The sequence below is a fragment of the Heloderma suspectum genome, chromosome 4, assembly GCF_057233095.1.
Source record: "Heloderma suspectum isolate Gila_16-S chromosome 4, 16-S_ref, whole genome shotgun sequence".
NCBI lineage: Eukaryota > Metazoa > Chordata > Lepidosauria > Squamata > Helodermatidae > Heloderma > Heloderma suspectum.
This window is the reverse complement of record NC_139461.1, coordinates 47,562,971-47,588,038: the sequence shown is the minus strand read 5'-3', so window position 1 is coordinate 47,588,038 and position 25,068 is coordinate 47,562,971. Positions and strand designations below refer to the sequence as shown.

Below are 25,068 nucleotides of genomic sequence, written 5' to 3'. Positions count from 1 at the left end.
TTGCTTATGTATTTGGTATATCACATTTCAACTTAATAGCTATCCAGATCTACCACAAAATGCAACATTCTTACAAGTTTCTTAATCAAATTTTTATGCGAGTGTTCTTTTATTTGTACTCCTTACCTTTAAAGAAAACAAAATTTCCATCACTGTTTTCATAAACTGCATCGATACTTGGAGGCAGTCCCCTCCAGAAGTAGGTAATCTGCATGGGGTATCCATCCATCACCCTGTTATTTCTGACACGCCAAAACCACTGATCCTGGAAACAAACAAATGCACCTTTTATTACATTTGGAGGCATCTAATCATGCTCATAATACTTTCAAAGACACAAAACATTATTTAGCGTCACCTTCGGACAACAATCTTTTATATTTCTCTGTTTCGTTGTCTTGTAAAATTAGTGTTGGCTTATTAGAAGCCTGAGATCAACTAAATGCCCAGTGCAGGCATAACATTCCCAATCTCTTAACCAGGGTTAGAAAATTCAGAGTGTTGTAAGCTTATTTCCTCTCTTCTCCTCCTCTCTCTTACACAAATCCTCCTCCTCAGTCCATGGTTTTGTGCTAACACTAACTATGGTTAACACAAAAACAAATTCTCACCTAATCAGAGTTTGCAAACTCACTTCAGATTCGGGCTACAACGCCAGTCCTAGTTTGTGTTAATAATGGTCTGTGAAAACTCAGATTTAATGCTACACCACACAGTTAAAACAAATCACGGAAAGGAGACCAGAGTTGTATATGAGAAAGGAGGGGTGGTTGAGTCTGTGACATGCTCCTTATCCTCTGACCATGGTTTGGAGATTTAGAAAGTGACATCTGCACCTGAGCCTCAGCAGACAAGACAGAACAAAGTACTTTTGGCAAAATATAATTCTTGGTTTTTAATAATACAAGGTGCATTCAAGGGTACAGCAGAAAACTGTGACTACTTTTTTTCTATATGTCTAATTCATAATCCAGAAAGAAAAATGGTGCAACTGAAAATAAAATGTAGGATACTATGGGTATAAACAACACACATCACCTTTCAAACTCACTGTTCCTGTAGTCTCTAGGATAATTCTTGATAGGTCAAAAGACCTTCTACACTAATGTGATGGAGCAATCCTATGGTCACCAGACATTGCCTAGAGGGCTGTAGGAAGTTTCAGTTTCTGAAGCCCAGTTTCCTCAGAGCCCAGAAACCACTCTCCCCTCCTCCATCCCCTCATAGCCAGCGCAGTTCTCTCTGCACCAGCTACGTCTCCGCGCTTGGAAACAGAGTGTAGAGATGGGGAAAAGGGTGCGGGGAGCAGAGGAGAACTTGGAAGCCATATTATGCAGCTTCCTATGTGCGTCCCGGCTTCCTTCCCTCCCCCTTCTTGAAGCTGTGGCTGGACAGGCAAAATTGCCCATCTAGCCAAAAACTCAGGATGGCTGGAGCACGGAGGTGAGGGTTGCCTCTGTGTTCGGGCTGCCCTGTACTGGATACTCGGCAGCCTCCAACTTCGGAGGCTGCCGACTATCTCAATAGGGTTGCACCCTTAGAGTAGTTTTTTAATGCCTCGTTCTCTTTCATTGCTATGTTGATAAATCCATGTTTTCTGTTCAATTGATATCTGATGCATTGGCAATGTTTAAAGGTACCAGGTGATTCCCACATAATTTGTTCTCATAAATACCTCGAATTGCTTGAAGAATCTGCACTTGATCTCATCCTGTCTATCTTGCATAACGTCTCACGATGACAATCCCATGAAGAAGTCATATTTCCCCCTCCCTCTCCCCCCTTTTAAGAGATTGCACATCAGCACTGATATCAGGGATACACAGTTGTCTGTGTGTAACTTCATGAACATTTATTTTTTTAAAACCATCTATCTAAGCCTGTTCCCCAAAACTCAAACTGCAGCCAAACTGAAGAAATGTATATGTACAATTAACACGCAAAGCACCAAATTAGGACAAAGAACACAAAAGAAGAAAGCAAAACATAATACAATTGTAAGGGGAAGTAGTATGAACATACTCTGAGACAAGGTTGTGAATACAGTACAAGCGACCACAACCTGTTAGAACCCATTGATAAAATAACCAGTGTTAACCTGATGATTTCATATAATAACCCTTAGGACAAATACTGCTTTAAGGAAAAGTTTGACACAGTACCATATATTACTTTCATCATACTTGTCTCTAATTCTCCAATGCTTCTGGAAGAACATAAGAATCTTTGTGCATTTTTACTATTGACAGCGATTCTACTTGCCCTGTAGAGAGAACAATGAATTAAGAGAAGCATTGTTTAGAATAGCTCCTTACACGGGATTAAATCAGTTTGTGTAAGCATGCCCAAATGAAGTGTCTTGGGTTTGCATTGGCTAGAGTTTAGTTAACACAATGGATAGTATCCAATGTTAGCCCTACAAAGGGCAGACCCACTGGAATGAATCCATTTAATTTCAATGAGTCTACTTTATGTAGGCCTAACACTGGATACTACCTTTTGGCTGCAATCTATGGAGCACAACAAGATGTGTGGTTATCAGGATACTTTTTTCCAACATCACACTGAACTCCTGTGTAAGGTCAGTGATAACCCCCCTTCCCTGGTTCCAGGCTTTGAAGGGCTTTCTGGATGATGCATGAGCCTAAGCAGCTTCCTCTTCCTCCCTCCTGGGTCGTGGTCCCAGCCTCAAGTGAGGAGGAGGAGCTAGCCAAGTCCCCCACTGAAGAGCTGGATGAAACTCCTGAGGCTGAGCCAGAGCCCACCAGGGTAGAGCCCTCCAAACCGGACCCTGGACCTCCACAGACATTCCCCCTTGAGCCTAAGGAGTGGATGGCCTTCTGCGCTGCCACACCTGCCCAAGGAGTATACCAGGCAGAGAATAAGCACCTACGTTTGGCCTTTTAAGAGCCTAAAGAGACATTACTTAAATCCATATCTAGAAGCTAGGCCTTGTCTTTTCATTTTTACTCTATAGTAGGCACGGGGCCCCTGATCTGGATCTTAAAAGCTCCCCTTATCCACACACACACACCCAATGCTAGGAGCCCAATCTGAATCATACCCCAAGTGCTTACTGCAGAGTGAAAATGAAGGAAAAAAAGATGTAGCTGCTACATACAGATTTAGAGTAATGACTGTTTGGGCTCAGAGAGACTCTATTCTTTGAGGAAGTGGATGGAGCTTGGAAGGGGTGGACTGGAAACAGTAGCTCACAAGGCCTCAGTCTACTGGTCTAGTCCTTGTTAGAGTAAGTTGCTCAGTCAGAGCTATCCACTGTGTTGCAACACCAGCCTACACTGCCTTGTGGGTACTGGACACAAATAGATCAGAATGCTGGAGCACTTCCTAGGCTTAAGGAGTGCTGCAGAAAGAAAATGATGAAGCAAAGGAGAAAGGGAACCTTCCCTGCAGAGTTGCATCTCAGAGATCACCTCCAAAGCAGAGCATCATGAACATGGTCACCTGCCCTCCCCTAGAGCTTGGGTGTGTGTGGACGGTGGGGGGAGGCCCACTGCTGTTCCTCTGCCATCCACTTATCTCTGCGGCTGCTGTTATAGACAACACTTTCCTTCCCTTCCTTGGCATGAGAAGCAAGCCCATTCCTGCCCTTCTTTGCTCTAGGAAAGACTCAGCACACAAGCCACTGGTGTTCACAGCAAAGCACGAGCACACGCTGTCTTCAGTCCACTTGGCCTGAAAGGGTGAGGATGAACCGGTTGAGGCAGCTCTCATTCGGAGTACTTGTTAATGCTGGGAGGTGCTAGGAAGGTGTGGGAAGGAGCCCAATGTCCTCAGTACTGGCTGGTACTGAAAAGGGAGGATGAGGAGGGAGCATGCAGCTCAGCAGATGGGTGGTAGGAAGGGGAAGGGGACCCTTGCCCTGGTGTGACCCATGGACTCCTGGCAGCAAATCTTCATGTGCTTCTTGGGCCACTCACTTTCTACCATACTACAGATGTTCCTGTTTCCTTGGAGTTGGATTTAAGATTTGAGTGTGTTACGTGAAACAGGAAAACCAATATCCCTCAAATGTTTGTAATTTATAGAAATATAACATTAAAGCCCTGCTCTGAGATGTGCTTCTGTATGACAGTTAATGATTAATCCCTTTATTGCTTTTTCAAATGAGAGTCATAACCTTACAAGAAATAAAACCCAAAGCACAACATGAAAGGGACACTTGTCATGTTTCTATGACAGCCAAGTTTTCCCTCAGAAAAAAAGACAGGCAGCCAAATAATAACTGGGATTTCTAAGCCAGAGACAGCTCTGATTCTCTCTCTCTCTCTCTCTCTCTCTCTCCCTCCCTCTCTGAGAGAGAGAGAGAGAGTTAGCGAGGACTATTCTGGGCAAGTGTCAAATTATGGATGTACAGAATCCCCCTGTGGAATTTCATTATTCCTCTGGAAACTCTTTTGGCTTCCCTCAAAACCCTAGGATGTTTTGCCTGAGGGAGAACCTCAAAATTTGTCTTTACATTTTGCTTTAGGTAAAATATGGTGACCTTCATGATTTTTACCCTCCCCACATGAAAACAAAAGAAGACATCACTGTTCTCAAGTAAAAGGCAGACAACTCTTCAGAGTTTTTCTGCCTGATGACAAAATAGTGTTTGTAAGTTTGTGAAGAAACATCACCACTGAAGTAGTTCATCTTTGTACGCGAGGGGCAGAGAAACACTGTTTGATTGTATGTATTGCCTCCCAGGATTTACATTACCATGTTAAATCTAGCTAAAATTATACAATTGAAAGATAATTTTTTCTTTCACATTGTTATTCTTTCCTTTGTCTTTAATGGTTTACTACCATTAAATTAAATGGTTTAATACCATTTATTACCATTTGGGGCCGCGGTGGTTTAGTGGTTAAGACGCTGAATTGCAGACCAGAAGGTCGGCAGGACAGCAGTTCGAGACCCGAGTGCTGCGTGATGGAGTGAGCTCCCATCTTCAGTCCCAGCTTCTGCCAACCTAGCAGTTTGAAAGCAAGAAACTGCAAGTAGATAAATAGGCACCGCTTCGGCGGGAAAGGTAACAGCGTTCCGTGCACATCGGTGTTCAGTCATGCCGGCCACATGACCACGGAAGCGTCTTTGGACAGCGCTGGCTCTTCGGCTTAGAAACGGGGATGAGCACCGCACCCTAGAGTCGGACATGACTGGTTGGGGACACCTTTTTACCTTTACCTTTTGTGTGTCCCTCGGCTAATTTACACCAGCTCTTTTACCAGTGCTTTATTTCTCCAAGAGTGGAAATGCACCAGGCTCAAATCTTCCTTAAGCCTGTACATCTGCCCCGGATGCCCTGTTTCCCTTTCCTAAATGTGTGGAGAAGGTTCTGGTTCCTTTTTGGTGAAAGAAAAGCACTTTACACATCTTCAGATGTTTCATATCCCAGGAGTCCAGCAGTGACATAGACTCTGAGAATGAAGGCCCAGTGGTGCCAACAGATGAAACTGCAGGTCTGAGCACCACCGCAGAGTTTCCAGAGCCCCCCAAGCATGAGCTCCAGTGATCCCCAAGCCTAGCCCCTGCACCAGACCAGCACCCTCTTGTACAAGAGCCCCACATTCTCAGGAGCCAATTCATAGGGCAGTGCTTACGCCCCTGCCTATTCTGTTGTGCCCCACCATTTCTGTTGTGTAAATGATAGGTTCCACTGATTCCACTGTGCAAGTGGGACCCACCGCTTGTGAAATGGAGATTTAGCACTTTCAAGGGCAACCAGAAATGAAGGGAAATGCTCGTTTCTGGATCAAGACAGGTCGCTGGACCTCCATTATGCAAGCTCTGCTGACCTGCCCTGTTCCAGAAAGGAGCATTTTCACTCGTTACCAGTTGCCCCTGCAAGTGCTAAATCTCCATTCTGCAAGTGGTGGGTGCCATTTGCAGATGGGAATTGGCAGGGTGCAAAAGAATTAGTGGGGGTGTAAGCACCCCTTTGGATACTGCCCATAGACCACATGTGCAGGATTCCCATGCCTCAGACTAAATATTCAGAGCTCTGCTTAATGTTAGGGATTTGTTAGGGATTACCTCTTGAAAGTATGATCTAGCTATCAGAAGTATTACCAGATGATATTAGGGATGTCAGGGAATTCCGCGACGGATCTCGGTGAGGCCGAATGCCAGTGCTTTTGGCCACCCGAAATCCATCACGGAACGGCCTGCTGCCCTCCTGTCTCCCGCAGATCCCCCCCGGGATGATACTTACCTGGGGCGGATGTTTCGGACGGTGGCAGCTCCAGCGGCGGCTTCGGCAGCTGGTCCTCCGACCAGCTGCCGCCGCCGCCGTTTGCAGTCGGTCCGTTTGCACGGAGCTGCCACGGAGCACAGCCAGCCGTCAAGGATTCCGGGGGAGGGACGGAACGCCTCCCCCCCCATGAACAGAATCCGCGAAAAGGTAAGTGACTTTCGTACATCCCTAGATGATATACATGCCAGGTCCAGGAAGGAATGATGATTAAAAGTCTGGTGCTGGAGTAATCAGGAATTTAAAGTATTTCTGCAACCCAGAAGTTGTAATGTCCTCTGCTGTATCCTTCTCACAAGAGGTACTGGTCTGCCATCGAAAATTGCATGCCCATGTAGAATTTTTTCCCTCCTCTTGTGTAATATGCAGTGGAACTTACTCTGCATCCTGACATCATCACGTTGTGAGTTACTCCGTCCCACCCCCATTGATAGCCAATGACTTGGAGCAGGGACAGGGTATGGCACACAGTGATGACATCAGGACAAAAGGTATGTTTTACTACACGTTACCAAGGAGATCTTGACAAGAGGATGCTATTTTTGGTAGCAGTACTGTGGGTCTTGTAACACATGGTTCTGTTCTTAAAGATGGCATATTAGTGGTATAGGATTGAAAAGGCAATGAATTATTATGACTCAGAGCAATAGTCATAATAGTTCTTTCCATTCCTCCATTGCACCAACAATGTAGGTCTAAACCATGTCTGAAGGGATAACAGCCTATACATTAACTATATTTAGTTGTGCCCATTTCTCATACTATTGTTTTTTTCTGAAAGAAAAATTCACAAACATCTCAACATAGTTTTATTAGCTTTTTACCCATTCCTACCTAGAGCATCTTTCTCTCACACTCCTCTCACATCGTAAAGTTTCTCTGGCTTGTTAGACTACTGTTTTTTCTACGTTAGCTACTCTGTGCTGCTGCAAGATATACTGCAGCACTTAAGAAGGGACAGTAAAGCAATTTTTAGGATTAATTGCCTGACTTCCAGGATGAGAAAAAAGCAAAAGGAAAAGTTAATTTTTCTCTTAGAGAAACAGATATCTAGAAAGACCTAACTGAAGCATATTTCTCAAAGTCAGCACAGATGTCAGCCACCTAAAATTTTATTTAAGGGAAAAAGATGAGGTAAGGGAGACTATGGAGAGTATACGTTAACGGAAGACACGTTCAAAATGGGCATTAGGAAGCACGTTTTCACTCAGACAGTAATAAATGCTTGGAACAGTTTTGCAGACTAGGTTTTTGAGGCATCATCAATCAAAGGATGGCTAGATGCTGCTCTAGGAAAAATGATGTAACTAGAAGTCTCATAGGGCAAATGCCTTGTTGTCATCCCTAAAGATTGGGTTTGTTTTGTTTCTACTTTTATTTTATTTTTTTAAGAAAAAGATAAGCTATTTTTTTAAAATGACAACATAGAAGCTGTTGAAAATTGCAATTTGACTGATATTTCTTTCTACCTCCATTAGCCCAGAATTTTCTTCAATAACCTTCTGATCTTTAACTCAAGAAGCAAGTGATTCCACAATACTCTATTGAATTTAAGAACATATGAACTTAAAAAGATCCATGGTGGATCACACTATGGTGGATCAGACCACAGGCCCATCTAGTCCAGAATTCTGTTCACATAGTGGCTGACCAGATGCCCATGGGAAAGCAGGACATGAGTGCAACGCTCCTGCCCATGTTCCCCACAACTGTTGTGCGTACAGTAAGCATATGATCTCTGATATTGGAGGGAATATATAGCCATCAGGGCTAGCAGCCATCGATAGCTGTCTTCTCCATGAATTTGTCCAGTCCCTTTTAAAGCCATCCAAATTGTTGGCCATTACTACATATTATGGAAGTGAATTCCATAGTTTAACTATGTGCTATGTGAAGAAGTACTTCCTTTTATTTCTCCTGTTTCTCCCAACATTCATGGGATGACCCTAGGTTCTAGTATTATGACAGAGGGAGAAAAATGTCTCCTTATCCACTTCCTCCACACTATGCATAGTTTTGTACATCTCTATCATGTCTCCCCTTACTTGCCTTTTTTAAAAAGCTAAATAATCAAACAGATTTTCAAAAACATTCAAAAACAGTTTTTAAAATTCTGTCCCCTCACTACTGAATTGATTGTTCTGTTTGGGACATGTGAATAGGTGACATTTTTAAAGGCAGCATAGTGGTTTGGTAGGGAGAGCTTTAAAAATGAATAGCCAGATGACAAGGAACTGCAGAACAATCAAGGTTTGAATGACAGGATTCTGTAGTATTTCCAGAAGAGTTTGATTCTCATTTAAATGGAACCCATATGAGAAACCAATGTCTCTTGTGATTCACCAAGCTGTATGAAGCCCACTAGCCATATACAGAGATTGGAGAGCCCATTAGGAGCTTAGACCAGGACAATTTGTCCATCTAGCTCAGCACTGTCTACTCTGGCTGGCAGCAGCAATGCAGGCTTTTCCCCATCACCTGATGTCTGATCTTTTGTACCATTTCAGGCTGTAGGTTTTGATGATACTCTGTGATGTAGGCTGGATTGCAGGGTTCTGCTATGGATCAGATACTGAGTAGGGGTCATGTTAGGTCAGGTTTCTCAGGAAGCAAGACTAGGGATGTGTGGGCATGCCCCTGTTTGGGTTCTCTGAGTGCCAGCCCAGCCCTTGCCCCTGCTCGCCAGCCCCCGGGCTCCAAGTCGAGCCCTCCCATGCTCAGCGACTGGCTCGAGGCTGTCCTGGACCTGTTCACCTCCGCGCCGATCGCCATGATTTTTAAAAACATGGCAATCGGCAGTATCTTCCCATAGACTTATACACAAAATAGAGCTGTGAATCTTGCATATAAGAGAAATGTGCATGGAAATGCATGCAAACTTTCAGGTGGACCTTTAAAAAAAAAAAAGCAAACTGATGCTGAAACAGGATGACAGGAATTTAAGATTGGGAAAATGAGATGCTGAATGAAACTGGCAGATTCGTCCATCCTTAGTCAAAGCTGACTAGGGATTAAGAAAACTATGATTACTTGAGACGTCTTGACAGTCCCTAGTTTAAACAACCCAGATACATAGGTCTGGTTCAGGAATAACAGAAAGCCACAAATGAGCTGTGGTGAGCTGCAGGTTTGTGTGTTCTTATGCCTCCCCTTGTCTCCTTGTTCATACACCAGAGAAGACGATCAGAAGCTTCCACTTTCATTATGCCCAAATGCCAGGAACTGTCATTTGTTTGAATTCTAGTTAGTGAACAAACCAAGATCTGAAACTATGGTTTGAAACCACAGGCAACTGTGTCATGTGAAAATGAAATATTTGCATATTTTTCTCTGTTTGCCCACCTCCATTTCCCTCCCCTTCCACTGTTGTTTCCTTTGTGTCTTTTTTTAGATTGCAAGCCCCTGCAGCTAAAAGACCTGTCAGATCTGTTCTTTCTCACCCACCATGTATATAGATGGCACTGTATAAATAAGCTGTATAAATAAGCATACAAACAACATTCTGTTTTATTTTACTGTTTTCCTAAACTGTTGTTACCCATTCTAAGGGGCATGATATTGATATAAATCACAGAGTAGTAAAATGTAGTTTTGTATATTAGAATCAGGATTGGGCTCAATACATCATTTGAAGGTGTGTGTGTGTTTGTGAGATTTGTATTGTACCTTTCTCCCAAGGGGCTCAGGGAAGCATACATGGGATTTCCACATGGACCTATGGCTAGGGATGTACGGACTGTATAAAATCCGCTCTGTGTTTCGTGGATTGTCAGGTGCCTTTTGTTCCATCATCTTCCCAGAGAGGGATGCGAATATATATTTTTTTGTCATGCAGAAAAATATGCAAATAATTACGTATTTACATAAGTATTTACATAATTTACCTTGGTACATAAAATTAAGCGTATTGTCCCTCATTCAATTCAATGTTTCCGCAGCAGAAAATTACATATTTTCCTACGAATTTATATGTGTACATTTTGGGAAAGTAAAAAAATAATCTGAAAGTCCATGGACTCCACATGGCCTGAGGGGGTCGCTCCACAGCGGATTCCGCAGGTCGGATTCTTAGAAATCCAAGCTCATTTTAGTCCCTCTCAAATTTCTCCAGCATCCCTACCTATGGCCAGGTTGGAGTCCACCAGGTAAAGAGCCTTCAGCATGATGGCCCCCTTCCTGTGGAACTCCTTGCCTTTGGAGTTCAGGCAGGCACCAACATTGTGTTGCTTTCGGCATCACCTGAGGACATTGTTATTTCGAGAGGCCTTCCCTGAGTGACCAGCTGAGGTTTATTAAGTTCAGAATCTGTTCCTTTTATAATGTTTTAATTGTTTTAATTATGGGGTTTTATTTTTTTATCTTGTTGTTCACCGCTCCCAAATCTTTGATGTGTATATAAATATTGTAAAATAAATAAATAAATAAATTCCAAGCAGAGTCCGATCTAGGGGTGTACCTACAAGCAAAGTCCAAGCGTGTTAAACTTCTCAAAATTCCACCTCAAAGCTCATTCTGACTCATGTACATATCAGATAGTGATCTTTTTCTTCTTCTTCAGATGAAAATGTGTACGTATTTTGTGCTTGAAATGTATGCATCCTTCTCCTCTTGAGTAAAATATGATTGTATGTGTCCCCCCCCCCAGCATGCATTTTTCATGCACATTTTTCAAATGTATGCATGCTGCAGAAAATGTTTTTGTTTGGTCTGCAAATCACACTGCAAATTATGGACTACGACTACAAATAGCGTTCCAACCTGCATTTGGTCCAGGAGATGTGAAGTGGGTAAATCCTGCTCAAAAATGAACTAAAATGAATTTCTTATACATCCCTAGTTCCACCTGGGAAATGACCAGATCCAGAGCTACTTAGCTTCAAGGATGGAACTACATCAGCTTCCTTCAGACTACTCTCTATGTTAGGCACTAGCATTGTCAAAAGTGCAGTCTGTAGATCATTGGACTGAATTTGCACTGCACATCACTGAATCATATGCTGTATGAGAACTCAAATTTTCATATACATAAAAGCGTTTAAAAATGTTTTAAAAACACATTTGATTTTATTTGGGTGTGAAAACCTGCTACTCCATACCAATCTATCTATGTATATGACATGTTTATCCATAGATTTACCTGAAGACTTATAGGTTACGGACACTACTAAGCCTTCTCACTTGCCTTCAAATAAACCGTATGGAAGAACACACCCAAGAGGCAAGCTAGAAGCTGATGTGTCAAAAATGAAGTTAGCACGAACAGCACCCCCATTCAAAAATCTGAACTTCGTGAAGGATCTAACTGCCATGCTGAAGGCTCTGTTGTTCTGTAAAATCTTTCAATCTACTCATTACCTAACAAGAAGCTATCTAATCTGTCTTTCTGACTTCCGCCCTTTCTGAATATAACCTTCAGTGCAGCAGAAAATCATAGAGCTGGTGTGTTCCAGTAAAACTAAGAACCTGAATCCAATTTTATCATGCTAGGTTTTTTTTTTTTTAAATCACCACTGACAAAAAGATTTGTTCAAATACTCTGGCTGCGTGGCACTGAAAGCCTTTAATTTTCTGTTCAAGGTACTATATATGTATCAGCAAGAGAGCTGTGGTACAGACTTCATGCTAATACAATGCTTCAAGGATCAGGTCTCTTTTACATTTTCAAGAATAAAAAAGGAGGGCAATTTTGCACAGCAGTCCTGACTTTATGTGTGTGTAAAGTCTTTATTTTATTGTGACAATATCTACTTTAGAAACCTGGCAAAAGAAGCAGTTATATTTAATCTATCTTTCTTGACCTTAAACAGTGACGGCCACTGCAAACTATAGAACCATTCCATGCTTCGAAACATCTTTTTTTTTCTATTTCCACACTGAAAACTAAGGACAGGTCTATACATTATATCATCAATGTGGAGACTAGCTGAAATAACCTACATGCAACAGCTTCTCCATCTTGTAGGTATATGTACCAATCCAGCTTGGGTTTTCTAGGTTCATATCTCCAGCTGGATGAGTGCGCTGCATTAGTAAAGTCTGGGTTCAAATACCTGCTCAGACATGAAGCTCATTGGGTGACCTTGGGCCAGTCACTAGCCCAGTTCAGGAATTTGTCTGCACACATGAGGGCTTAAAGTGAGTACAGGTATGGGACTGTGTATTCTGACCCCGGCTCCTATATCTCTGGAGATGTAGGGCACATGGCCAGCATCCATAGCCCCATCTGTGTACCCACCTGAAACCCTCATTCATTCAGGGCTACTTTCTTTCATCGTAATGTATTTCACAAGGTTATTGATTGAGAGAATAAAATGACAGTCATCTTAGGCTCCTTGGAAGGAAGGTGGGATGCAAATTGGACTGGGATACCTAAACAGGTTTTTCAATTGATCCCTGTTGGAAAATGCAACTAAAGAGCTGCTTTGGCCTCCTTGCAGCTGCTATTTGCAGATCCTATTCACAGATGTGGTTGGCCACTGTGTGAAGAGAATACTGGACTAGATGGACACTTGGTTTGATCCAGCATGTCTCTTCTTATGTTATGTATTATTATTATTATTATTATTATTATTATTACTATTATTATTATTATTATTATTTATATCCTGCCTTTTTTCCTCAAAGGAACCCAATGCAGCTTACATGATCCTCCTCCTCTCCAACTGATCACCCCTCATTTGGCCTCAAGTATAGATTTCGTAGTTATAACTCCAGTTGGTCTTCACAATTAAGCACTTGAATGTATCTTTGGGCAAAGACCGAGCTGCAAAATTATTACCTGAATAACATTTTATGGATATTATATCAGTTCTTAGTTTAGGTTTGAATCCATTGCAGCTTAAACTGCAATCCTATCCCCATTTTTTATTTTTTACTTTTACTTTTTGAGAAAACAAATGGAGGATTGCACTGTTAATCAAATCTGAATGAACTTGGAAATCTTAAGAATAATGCCTTGGTCACAGTCATGTTCCATGCCTTTCATGTTGCTGAATTTATTTATTTATTTATTTATTTATTTCATTTCTATACCGCCCAATAGCCGACGCTCTCTGGGCGGTTCACAAAAACTAAAACCAAACAACACACAATAAAACAATTTAAAATATATAGAACATTAAAACCACAATATAACAATACAACCACAATAAAACCTAGCAGCAGTACAGGAGTTTAAAATACAGATTTAAAACAGCAAAGATAAAAATTTAGAAAGCTAAAATGCCTGGGAAAATAAAAAGGTCTTCACCTGGCACCGAAAGGAGTACAATGTAGGCACCAGGCGAACCTCACTAGGGAGCTCATTCCAGAGCCGGGGTGCCACAACAGAAAAAGCCCTCCTCCTAGTAGCCACCCGCCTCACTTCCTTTGGCAGGGGCTCACGGAGAAGGGCCGCTAATGATGATCTTAAGGTCCGGGCAGGCACATATGGGAGGAGGCGATCCTTCAGGTAACCTGGCCCCAAGCCGTTAAGGGCTTTGAATGTTAACACCAGCACTTTGAATCGGGCCCGGAAATGGACTGGCAGCCAGTGCAGCTGGAAAAGTACTGGCGTAATATGAGCTCGCAGGCCAGTCCCTGTTAACAATCTTGCTGCCCTATTTTGGACCAGCTGAAGTTTCCGGACCGTTTTCAAAGGCAGCCCCACGTATAACGCATTGCAGTAATCCAGACGAGAAGTTATCAGAGCATGGATAACTGTAGCTAGGCTATCTCTGTCCAGATAAGGGCGTAGTTGGTATACCAGCCTAAGCTGATAAAAAGTGCTCCGTGCCACTGAGTTCACCTGTGCCTCAAGTGACAGTTCTGGATCCAAGAGCACCCCCAAACTACGAACCTGATCCTTTAGGGGGAGTGCAACCCCCTCCAGAACAGGTTGAATATCACCTAGCCGGGCAGACGAACCACCCACTAACAGTACCTCCGTCTTGTCTGGATTGAGTTTCAGTTTATTAGCCCTCATCCAGTCCATTATCGTGCCCAGGCACTGGTTCAGAACAGCCACTGCCTCACCTGGTTTTGATGAGAAAGAGAGGTAGAGCTGGGTGTCATCCGCATATTGATGGCACCTCAGCCCACACCTCCGGATAACCTCCCCCAGCGGTTTCATGTAGATGTTAAACAGCATGGGGGATAGAATAGAGCCCTGTGGAACCCCATGGCACAATTGCCATGGCACAGAGCAATAATCCCCCAGCACCACCTTCTGGAATCGGCCATCCAAGTAGGAGCGGAACCACTGTAGTGCAGTGCCTCCAACTCCCAACCCAGACAACCTATCCAGAAGGATACTATGGTCGATGGTATCGAAAGCCGCTGAGAGGTCCAGGAGAATCAACAGGGTCACACTCCCCCTGTCCCTCTCCCGGCAGAGGTCATCCCACAGGGCGACCAAGGCAGTTTCTGCTCCAAAACCAGGCCTGAAGCCCAATTGAAATGGATCTAGATAATCCGTTTCATTCAAGAGTGCCTGGAGCTGTCCTACAACCACCCGCTCAAGCACCTTGCCCAGGAAGGGGATGTTGGCCACTGGACTATAATTGTTAACATCCTCTGGGTCCAGGTTAGGCTTTTTCAGGAGTGGTCTAATTACTGCCTCTTTTAAAGCAGCAGGCACCACTCCCTCTCTCAAGGAGGAATTTACAACCTCCTGGACCCAGCCGGACAACCCCTCCTTGTTTGATTTAATAAGCCATGAAGGGCAAGGGTCAAGCACACAAGTGGTCGATCGGACTTGGCCAAGCACCTTGTCCGCATCCTCAGGCCTCAGTAACTGAAACTCATCCAATAAAACTGGACCAGACGGTGCTCTGAACACCTCTACCGATGGAACTGCATTAATGGTGGTGTCCAATTCATGATGAATCTGAGCGACTTTATCCTCAAAGTGCTGCGCAAACTCATCACAGCGTGCTACCGAGGGTTCCACCGTCTCTCTCCCTGGCCCAGAATGTAAGAGGCCGCGAACCACTCAGAAAAGCTCCGCCGGACGACACTGAGAAGATGCAATGCTGGTGGAAAAGAACTGCCTCTTTGCCACCCTCACCGCCACAGAGTAGGCTCGATAGTGGGCTCTTACCTGTGTTCGGTCAGACTCAGCACAAGTTTTCCTCCACCTGCGTTCTAGCCATCTCCCCTCTTGCTTCATTGCCCTCACCTCAGGTGTATACCAAGGAGCTGGCCGGGCTCTGCTCAGAGGGAGAGGGCGCTTGGGTGCGATCATGTCAACCGCCCGAGTCATCTCTGCATTCCACAGAGCGACCTGGGCTTCGACAGGAGCACCAGCCATACCAGCAGGAAAATCCGCCAGAGCCCTCTGGAATCCATCGGAATCCATTAATCTCCGGGGGTGGACCATTTTAATAGGTCCCCCACCCTTGCAGAGGGGAAAGGCCGCCAGAAGTCTAAACCTCAGCAGGAAGTGATCTGACCATGACAAAGGGACAGATGTTAATTCCTCTACTTTCAGATCACCATCCTCCTGCCCAGTCGAGAAAACCAGATCAAGCGTGTGTCCTTTTATATGCGTTGGGCCGATGACATGTTGGGACAGCCCCATGGTTGTCATGGTGGCCATGAAGTCCTGAGCCGCCCCGGATACAGCGGCCTCGGCATGGAAGTTGAGATCCCCCAGGACCATCATCCTAGGGGTCCTCAACACCAAGTCCGAGACCACCTCGAATTCATTCATATTTTATGTTAATAAGTATATGTACTAGCATATATGGGTGTGTGCGTGTGTGCATACAAACACACACTATATATATAACATCCCAAATATTTATGCGAAGGTGCAATGCTTACTATCCATAACCTCTAAAAAGCCTCCTGACAATTTCTGGTTTTGCTTCAGTGGCATAGCTAGGTTCCAGTGCTATTCTGTCTATTAACTCCCCCTGACCACTGCAAATCAATACAATGTTCTTTATGTCTATAAAGGCTTACTGCTCCACTGGTTTGTTGTTAATTGAATGCTCATTTAGTACACCAACACATTTGCCCACAAAATATGGAACCCAAGACGACTTGCAACTTTGACACTGCCTTTATGCAGTAGGTAGTATATTTTAGGGAGAGAGCAAATGTTGCTTCGGTTCAATGCGCCCATTCCAACAGAACCTATGCAACCCAAAGATATCTTTGGTTTTCTAAGGTCTGCATAACACAGAGAAGCCACAATATGGGCAAAGGCCACAAGAAGCCAAATTCAGTTGGGAGGTCTCTGCAATTTACTGGTAACAAACATGTGTTTTAATATTTGTTTGTAAACATTATATTTTATCTCTAACTACTTAGAGATATTTTAAATACCTTCAGCAGTATATAAACTTATTAAATTAAATAAATATAGTGGAAATATTCTAAAAAAAAATGTAATGTGTGAGGCAGCTCTGAAAACACACATACACACACACTCCCCCCTCCCCACAGCACAACCCGTTGTAGATATAAAAGGCTATAATATTGCCAGAAGCATATACAAATTGATTTGTTCATCATCTAAATGATGGTTTACACCCTTACATGTAAAGCAGTCTTGCGGACAAGGGTTGCGGTTCAAAGGTGTTCTGTAGAACACTTACTGATTTTCACAAAGGAGATACACAGGAGTTCAGGGCTAGATTTGCCATCAAATTTTTTCTAAAGCAAAATTTTGAGGTGAATCTGGAGGTTCAAGGGAAGTACCTAACGAATTTTGGAGTAGATTTTTGATATGAACTAAAATGTTTCTCAAAAGGTTTATGCACACATCCTGACACTGTTACCACTGAATTTTGCCTACAATACATTTTTGAGCCAAAGAGGACTAGATACATTTTTCAAGTCATTGGGGATTGGGGAGGTGGGGTGGGGAATGCCACATGCAATGCCTTTGCTTCTTCCTCCATTTCTATCTAAATGTGGGTTGTCCATTCCTCAATGCATGGACTAATGCTTTTCTTACACTCTGGAAACTGTACTGTTGTTGTTGCTGTTGTTGTTCAGTCGTTCAGTCATGTCCGACTCTTCGTGACCCCATGGACCATAGCACGCCAGGCCTTCCTGTCCTGCGCTCTCTCACGGAGTGTGCTCAAGTACTACCTATCAGTAGTACTTGAAACTGTACTACCTATCAGTATCTGTATACTGATAAATAATAGCAGTAACAATGCTATATTGCTTAGGAAGAATGGCCTTGGATATCATATTCTGGAATGTACTTCATGTATAAAGGAATTAATGCAATTCTCATGCTGGCTGGGGAATGCTAGAAGTTGTAGGACTTGTTTCTGTCTAAACATGCATAGGATTGTACCCTAAACAATACAAATATTAGACATCTTGAGAGCTTAGGGCAATCCTAAGCTGATGGCTGCTGGACAGACCACCAATTAATTTGTTCCACGATGGCCATTAAGACTGTCCCTCAACGTAGGCTCCAAGGAAGAAAACCAAGGCATAATATGAACACCCAAGCCCTTCAAGACCCTATTAAGCGAGCCTGCTTTCAAACAACCCTTAAGGAACATCTACCTTAGGGATGTTGGAGAATTCCGCCATGGATTCCAGGGAGGCCGAATGCCAGCACATTCGGCCCCCCGTCATCCAAGGCGGAACGAAGCCACCCACCCCACCTCCCTGCGAAATGGGCCCAGAACGGAGCCTACCTTTGTTGGCCGTTCCGGTGCTCCTCGAATGACGGCCACATCTGCGGCTGCCATTTGCCTCTTTCAAAAGGACATGATAGGCTATGTAAGTATCGTGGCTAACGCAGGGATGCCATTTGCATCCCCGCGGAGGCCATGATAGGCTACGTAAATATATACGTAGCCTATCAGGGCAATAGGAAGCAACGCAAATGGCGGCCACCGTAGCTGCCGCCATTTGCGTCCCTGTGCAGCCCAGCGGCTGGATGTCCGGCTGTGGGTGGCCCCGGCCGGCGGCTCTGCAGAGTCGCCACGGAGCGGAGCTGGCCGGGGAGGATTCCAGGGGGAGGGAAGGAGCGCCTCCTAGGGATGGCAGAGAATTCCACCACGGATTCCAGTGAGGCCAGATTCTTTAGAATCCGCCCCCCTGGAATCCATGGCGGAACGGCCTCCTGCCCCCCGCCCCCCCATGGAATCCCCCTGGATGGAACTTACCTGGGGCAGATGTGGTGGCGGCGGCTTTGGCAGTGGCTCCGGCAGCAGTGGCGGCTGGTCTCCTGGCCGGCTGCGGCCGGGCTGCTGCGGCCGCCATTGCTGACTTGCAGCTGTGATAGGCTACGTAAGAATTTGCATAGCCTATCATGGCTAACCCCCCCCCCAAAAAAAACAGCATACACAAATGGCGGCGGCTATGGCGGCCACCATTTGCGTTCCCTATTTTTCACCGTTCTAGCCTACGTAAATATTTACGTAGGCAATTACGGTGAAAAAAAGGGAACCGCAAATAGCACAGTGGGTGCTATTTGTGTTCTCTTTTTTTTGCCGTTTTATCCTACATAAATATTTACGTAGGCTTTTACAGCGAAAAAAAGAAAGAAATGCAAATAGCGCCCACTACGCTATTTGCAGTTCCCTTTTTTTCGCCGTAATTGCCTACGTAAATATTTACGTAGGCTAGAACGGCAAAAAATAGGGAACACAAATGGTGGCTGCCGGAGCTGCCGCCATTCGCGTACGCCATTTTTTGGGGGGGAGGGATGCCGTGATAGGCTATGTAAATACTTACGTAGCCTATCATGGCAGCCTGGAAGGACGCAAATGGCGGCTGCTACGGTGGCCGCCATTTGCGTCCGCAGCAGCCCGGCTGTGGCCAGAAGCCCGGCTGTGGATGGTCCTGGCCAGCTGCTCCGCAGAGCTGCCATGGAGCAGAGCTGGCCAGGCAGGATTCGGTAGGGATGTCAGAGAATTTCTCCACGAATCTTGCAGAGGCCGAATGCCAGTGCATTCGGCCCCCTGAAATCGGTGGCGAAATGGTCTGCCCCACCCCACCCCCCGGGACGGGACTTACCTTGGGTGAATCTCCCTGGTGGCGGCGGCTCCGGCGGTGGTTCAGCGGCAGCAGCCGGTCTTCCGACTGGCTGCCACAGCCGCCATTTCCAGTAAAAAAAAAACCACCAAAAAAACGTGATAGGCTATGTAAAGATTTACATAGCCTATCACGGCTAGGTTTTTAAAAAATACCATGATAGGTTACGTAAATGTTTACGTAGCCTATCATGGCTGAGTTAAAAAACAAACAAACCATGCGCACGCAAATGGCAGCGCCCATGGGGGCCGCCATTTGCGTTCCTTATTTTGGCACGTGTAGTCTACGTAAACATTTACGTAGACTACGGTGAAAATAAGGGGAACGCTATTTGCCCATGGGCGCCGCCATTTGCATACGTGTGGTTTTTTTTTTTTTAACTCAGCCGTGATAGGCTACGTAAACATTTATGTAGCCTATCACGGCTGACTGCAGGGACACAAACGGATGCAAATTTGCATTCCCGGCCTGCCGGGATTCGTGGCTGGAGGGACAGGGCGCCTCCCGCCCGGCCAGAATTTGGGGGGGGGAGGGACGGGGTGCCTCCCCCCTACCTTGAATCAGCTTTCAGGAACAGGTAAGTGACTTTCGTACATCCCTAGGATTCCAGGGGGGAGGACCGGATCGCCTCCCCCCCCATCGAGGATTCTGGCGGGAGGGACAGAGCACCCCCCCCAGCGGATGCCCCAACTGGAACCAGGTAAGGGATTCGTAGATCCCTAGTGCCTCCCCCCCACCGTGTATTGCCCAGTGCAGAGCCAGGTAAGAGTTTTTTACATCCCTAATCTATGGAAACCCCTGAAAATGTCAAGGAACATTGGAATAAACTGAAGACTTCCATTATCGCATCCTGTGAACAAACTATCGGATACCAAACTAAGAAACATCAGGACTGGTTTGATGAGAATGAGAGGGAGATTGAAAATATTATTGATAAGAAAAGGAAAGCTTTCCAAATATGGCAAAAAGACATCAACTGTGCCACCAGCCGGAATTCTGGCGGGGCCAGCCACAGCCGGAATTCTGGTCGCTGCCGAGCTGCTGCGGCCGCAAATGGCGGCCGCTATACTGGCTGCCATCTGCGTGGCTTCCAAGCTGTGACAGGCTATGTAAGTATTTATGTAGCCTATCATGGCTTGGCAGCCACGTAAATGGCAGCTGCTACAACAGCCACCATTTGCAGTTTCAGCAGCTCGGCAGCGGCCCAGCCAGAGCCACCGCCACCGCCGCTGCATCCGCCGCCAGGTACGCTCCGTCCCAGGGGGATTCCTCGGGGGGGGCGGGGGGCGAGGCAGTTCTGCCACGGATTCCGGGGGCCGGATTCTTAGGAATCCGGCCTCACTGGAGTCCGTGGCAGAATTCTCTGACATCCCTAAGTATCCCCTAGTTTGGAGGAAGTCAGTAAAGCCATTAACCAAATGAAAAATAATAAAGCTAGTGGACCTGATAGGATCCCTGTTGAAGTCTTTAAAGAAGGTGGGCCTGAAGCTACACAACAGCTTCACAAGCTCATCGAAAAAATCTGGATCAGGGAGGAGATCCCAGCAGACTTCAGGGATGCCATAATTATCACTCTCTTTAAAAAGGGTGATAGAACAGATTGTGGAAACTATCGAGGCATCTCCCTTCTAGCTACAGCGGGCAAAATCCTGGCAAGGATCCTTGCAAACCACCTTCTACCTATCTCAGAAGACATCCTCCCTGAATCCCAAAATGGCTTCCGCCCTTCCAGGGGGACAGTGGATATGATCTTCACCACACAACAGCTCCAAGAAAAATGCAGGAAGCAAAACCAGCCCCTGTACATGGTGTTTATTGATCTGACTAAGGCCTTCGACACTGTAAATCGTACTGCTCTCTGGACCATCCTTCTGAAAACCGGATGCCCTAATAAATCGATGAACATCTTGCAGCTCCTCCATGATGACAACTATCTTGGATAACAATGGCTCTCAAAATGATCAATTCAAAGTGGGATCAGGCGTTAAATAGGGATGCGTCATTGCTCCAACCTTATTCGCTATCTTCATTGCTCTGATTCCACACCTTGTTGAAGGGAAACTTCCCATTGGTGTAGAAATCATATATCGAACAGATGGAAAATGTTTTAATCTCAGTAGGCTGAAAGCAAAAAGTAAGGTAATTACATCCTCTGTCACAGAACTTCAATATGCTGATGATAACGTAATCTGCGCACATTCAGAAGAAAATCTCCAAACTATCCTAAACATCTTCTCAGAAGCATATGAAAAGCTCGGCCTCTCACTTAACATCAAAAAACCCAAAGTGCTTTACCAGCAAGCACAAACCAATCCCTCTGTAGCACCATCAATCCAGCTTAATGGTGTGATGCTGGAAAATGTCTATCACTTTTCTTATCTTGGCAGCCATCTCTCCACAAAAGCCGACATCGACACTGAAATTCAGCATCTCCTGAGCTCTGCGACTGTGGCATTCTCTCGAATGAAGCGTAGAGTGTTCGAGGATCAGGACATTTGCAGGGAGACCAAAATACTTGTTTACAAAGCCATTGTACTACCAACCTTATTGTACGCCCATGAAACATGGGCCATCTATAAACTCCACTCCCAACTTCTCAAAAAATTCCACCAACGCTGTCTCTGAAAAATTCTGCAAATTACTTGGGAAGATAGACGGACTAATGTGAGCGTACTGGAAGAAGCAAAGACCACCAACATTGAAACAATGATTCTCCAACATCAACTTCGCTGGATTGGCCATGTTGTTCAAATGCCTGATTATCGTCTTCTAAAGCAGTTACTCTATTCCCAGCTTATGAATGGAAAATGGAATATTGGTGGATAGCAAAAGAGATTTAAAGATGTTCTTAAAGCTATTCTAAAAAAATGTAACATAAGCATTGAGAACTGGGAAGCTCTAACTCATGAGTGTTCCAACTGGAGGTCAGCCTATATTAAAGGCGCTATGGCCTTTGAAGAAGCACGAGTACAAAGCGAAAGGGAGAAATGAGCTCAGTGGAAGGCACATCAAGCAAACCCTCACCGTGACCACCTTCCACCTGGAAAGCTATGTCCTCACTGTGGGAGGCTGTGTGGATCCAGAATCGGCCTTTATAGCCACCTGCAGACCCACTGCTAGAGATTAATGTGTTGATTGACCTATCTTCTGTGAATCTGTCTAATCCTTTTAAAGAGTTATCTATATCGACTCTATCTTTGGAAGACAATCTTACTTAATTTTTGTGAACCGCCCAGAGAGCTTCGGCTATCGGGCGGTATAGAAATGAAATAAATAAATAAATAAATTACTCGGTCACGAGTGATCGCCATGGTGATGATGATGAGGGCAATCCTCAAATTACAAAGCTAATAATTAATCCAAATCCATTTTGCTCCTTTTGGTTTCTCAGACTAAATAACCCTCAGGGACTCAGAATACCAGAAGTCAACACCAGAATATCAGAAGTGCCTAACTTCCTCAACCTGAATATCATTCTTCTTCCTCCTTTTTGATGTTCCTGCATTTTATGCTCATACCTCCACATTCTTTCTTTCCTTCTCATAATTTCCCACTTCCCAGGAAGACCTGTCAGCCTTATATTGGCTTTCCAACCTGATTTGTAGTACCAACATCTCGTTAACTCATAGGCCAGTCCTCCCAGTTCCATTAGACTTTGGGAACAGTAGTAATTCAGCTTCAAAATCTCCCATAGGGTAGCATCTTCTTTTGCAGGACCACTGAATACTTGCAATTTGAGGACTCAATTTCTTAATTTATTCCAAAAATGCTAGATGAAGAGGACTTTGTCTCTCATTTAAGGTATTTGTTTTTAAAATGGGAACTTCCCCCTTTGACTCTAACACTGGCATCCTACTTCCAATCTTTTCAAGACTTGACAGGTCTGTTGCCCAGAAGTATTACCAGAATCCCTGGAAATGTTGTGTCATTTGAACATAGATCTCCAAAGTGATATGCCCATGGCTTTTCAAAGAACAGTTCAAAGGATGATAGGCAGATTAAGGGCCAAACTACATGTTTGGCCCTGAAATCATGTATGTCTGCCCTTGAGTGCAAGATTGTTTTTCACAATTGTCACTGTGATCTCCTTGGTCTGGAATAGGATCTTAGCACAGAAAGAAGCAGTAGGGGGGAGGACTTTAACCCTTTGCCTCTCATCGTGCTACTAATTGAAATCCAGTGCCCTGGGCCTGCAGTTTGAATTACCAAAAAAGTTTCCATTGAATGAATGGGAACTTTTTGGCAGGCATGATTCCCTTCGGGAGTTTTCTAAAACCTGCAAATTCATTCAGTTTAGATTTAAAATGTCAGACATATAGGCAGCAGAAGGGAGGATGAGTCTCCCCTTGAAAATAATGATTTCTGAAAACCAAACTGAAACCCAAAAACAAATGAACTAATTCCAGATTAACTAAATACAAATGAAAGTTTTATCAATAAATTACAAAAAATAATAATTAAATCTCAAAAATAAAAGAAAAACTTTGAAACATTTGCAGTTCATTCAGGAGCATTGTGTCTGAAAAGGCCCTTTGAGTTCTTTCTCATTACAAGTAACTGACTCCTGGACCAGCAAAACATAGAAGTCATGCAGAACTTATGTGATCTGTGTTGATCTATCATGAAGCAAGATGACAGCCAAGAGATGTTTGTTAGAATGTATTCTTCAAAAATTGAAACAAAAGCTTCATTCCCTACCAGTTTCTCAATCAGCAGTTTAACAGTATTTAATTTATTGAATATGCAGGTCACAGAATCAGCCTTGAGTTGAGCTAGAGCTGGTGCTCTTGTGAGCAAAACCACATTTATTTTGACACTTGATCACCTTGTACTACATCTCTGTTTAGTCTGAAGCCAGAAGCAATGTAAGCAGCTGTGCTACATACCAAGTTCCAAAGGGGCAAATATTTCTTTTAAGAACTATAATTTAAAATAACTTTATCTGGGAAAACTGTGCTCGGGGGCAGTACCTGATCTTCAGTAGGCCAAGTTCCTTTTAGTGTGTGTGTGTGTGTTTTAATTCCCTTTTCTGCCTGAGGCTGACGGAGGTGAAAAGAAATGAAATGACTTCCCCACGGCCAGAAAGAATTCAACAGTTCAGTGTATATTACTACCAACACTGCCTCTGTTTCAGTGTCCTCTACCCAGCCATTAGACCTCATAAGTCTTATTACATATCTTCAGCCAAGTGCTACATTTTATCAGCTTAAGCTGAATACCTGCTCAGAACAAACCACACTGCTGTACAATTTGCAAATTAACAGTCAAAGTAAGTACAGAGGACTTACTAGGGAAAAACTAGGGAATATCTGAACAAAGGAAGGCTTTTGTGAGCAAAATCTGTTACGCTTTGGCTGACGTTAAAAATCCCAAATATTACCGTGTCTGCATGTTTAGTCTCTTGTCCTTATCTTTCAAAGACAAGAAATGCAACACTTGCCATTTATTCCCCCTTGAAAGCTGTCGGGCAAGAATCTATGCATTCTGCTTTCGCTACAGTGGCTTGTGTCAAAGCTAGCATTCTAGGCTTGGAGTGGGTCAGAACTGACTTGTTCTCCTTTCCACAAGCATAAACTTCATAACTTTTCAGGAAAGGGTTGTGTTATCTTTGCTTTAAGGGTAGAAGCCAAAAGGCTTCTAGGGCTGGAGACAGACACAAGACAAAAGGAGAGCTCAGAATGTGTCCACTTTCAAACCTGAAGTCACACCAGCAAACAGAATGCTGTTTGAAAGCCCTTCGACATTGTCTGTCTCTGCTGGATCTGTCATTTGGTACCTCTGCCACTCCATCATGCTCTCAACCTCTGATTATGGAAAGC

At 44.3% G+C, this 25,068-nt stretch overlaps 1 protein-coding gene across 2 annotated transcripts in view; it reads right to left on the bottom strand.

Moving 5' to 3' along the window:
* The window catches only part of MMP16 (matrix metallopeptidase 16), a 274,133-nt gene that overhangs the window by 36,750 nt on the left and 212,315 nt on the right, over positions 1-25,068 (bottom strand). For both annotated transcript variants that reach the window (XM_084848020.1, XM_084848019.1), the window contains one exon: positions 127-265. In XM_084848020.1, coding sequence (XP_084704146.1) covers positions 127-265 — 139 coding nt within the window. The remainder of the gene's footprint in view (positions 1-126; positions 266-25,068) is intronic.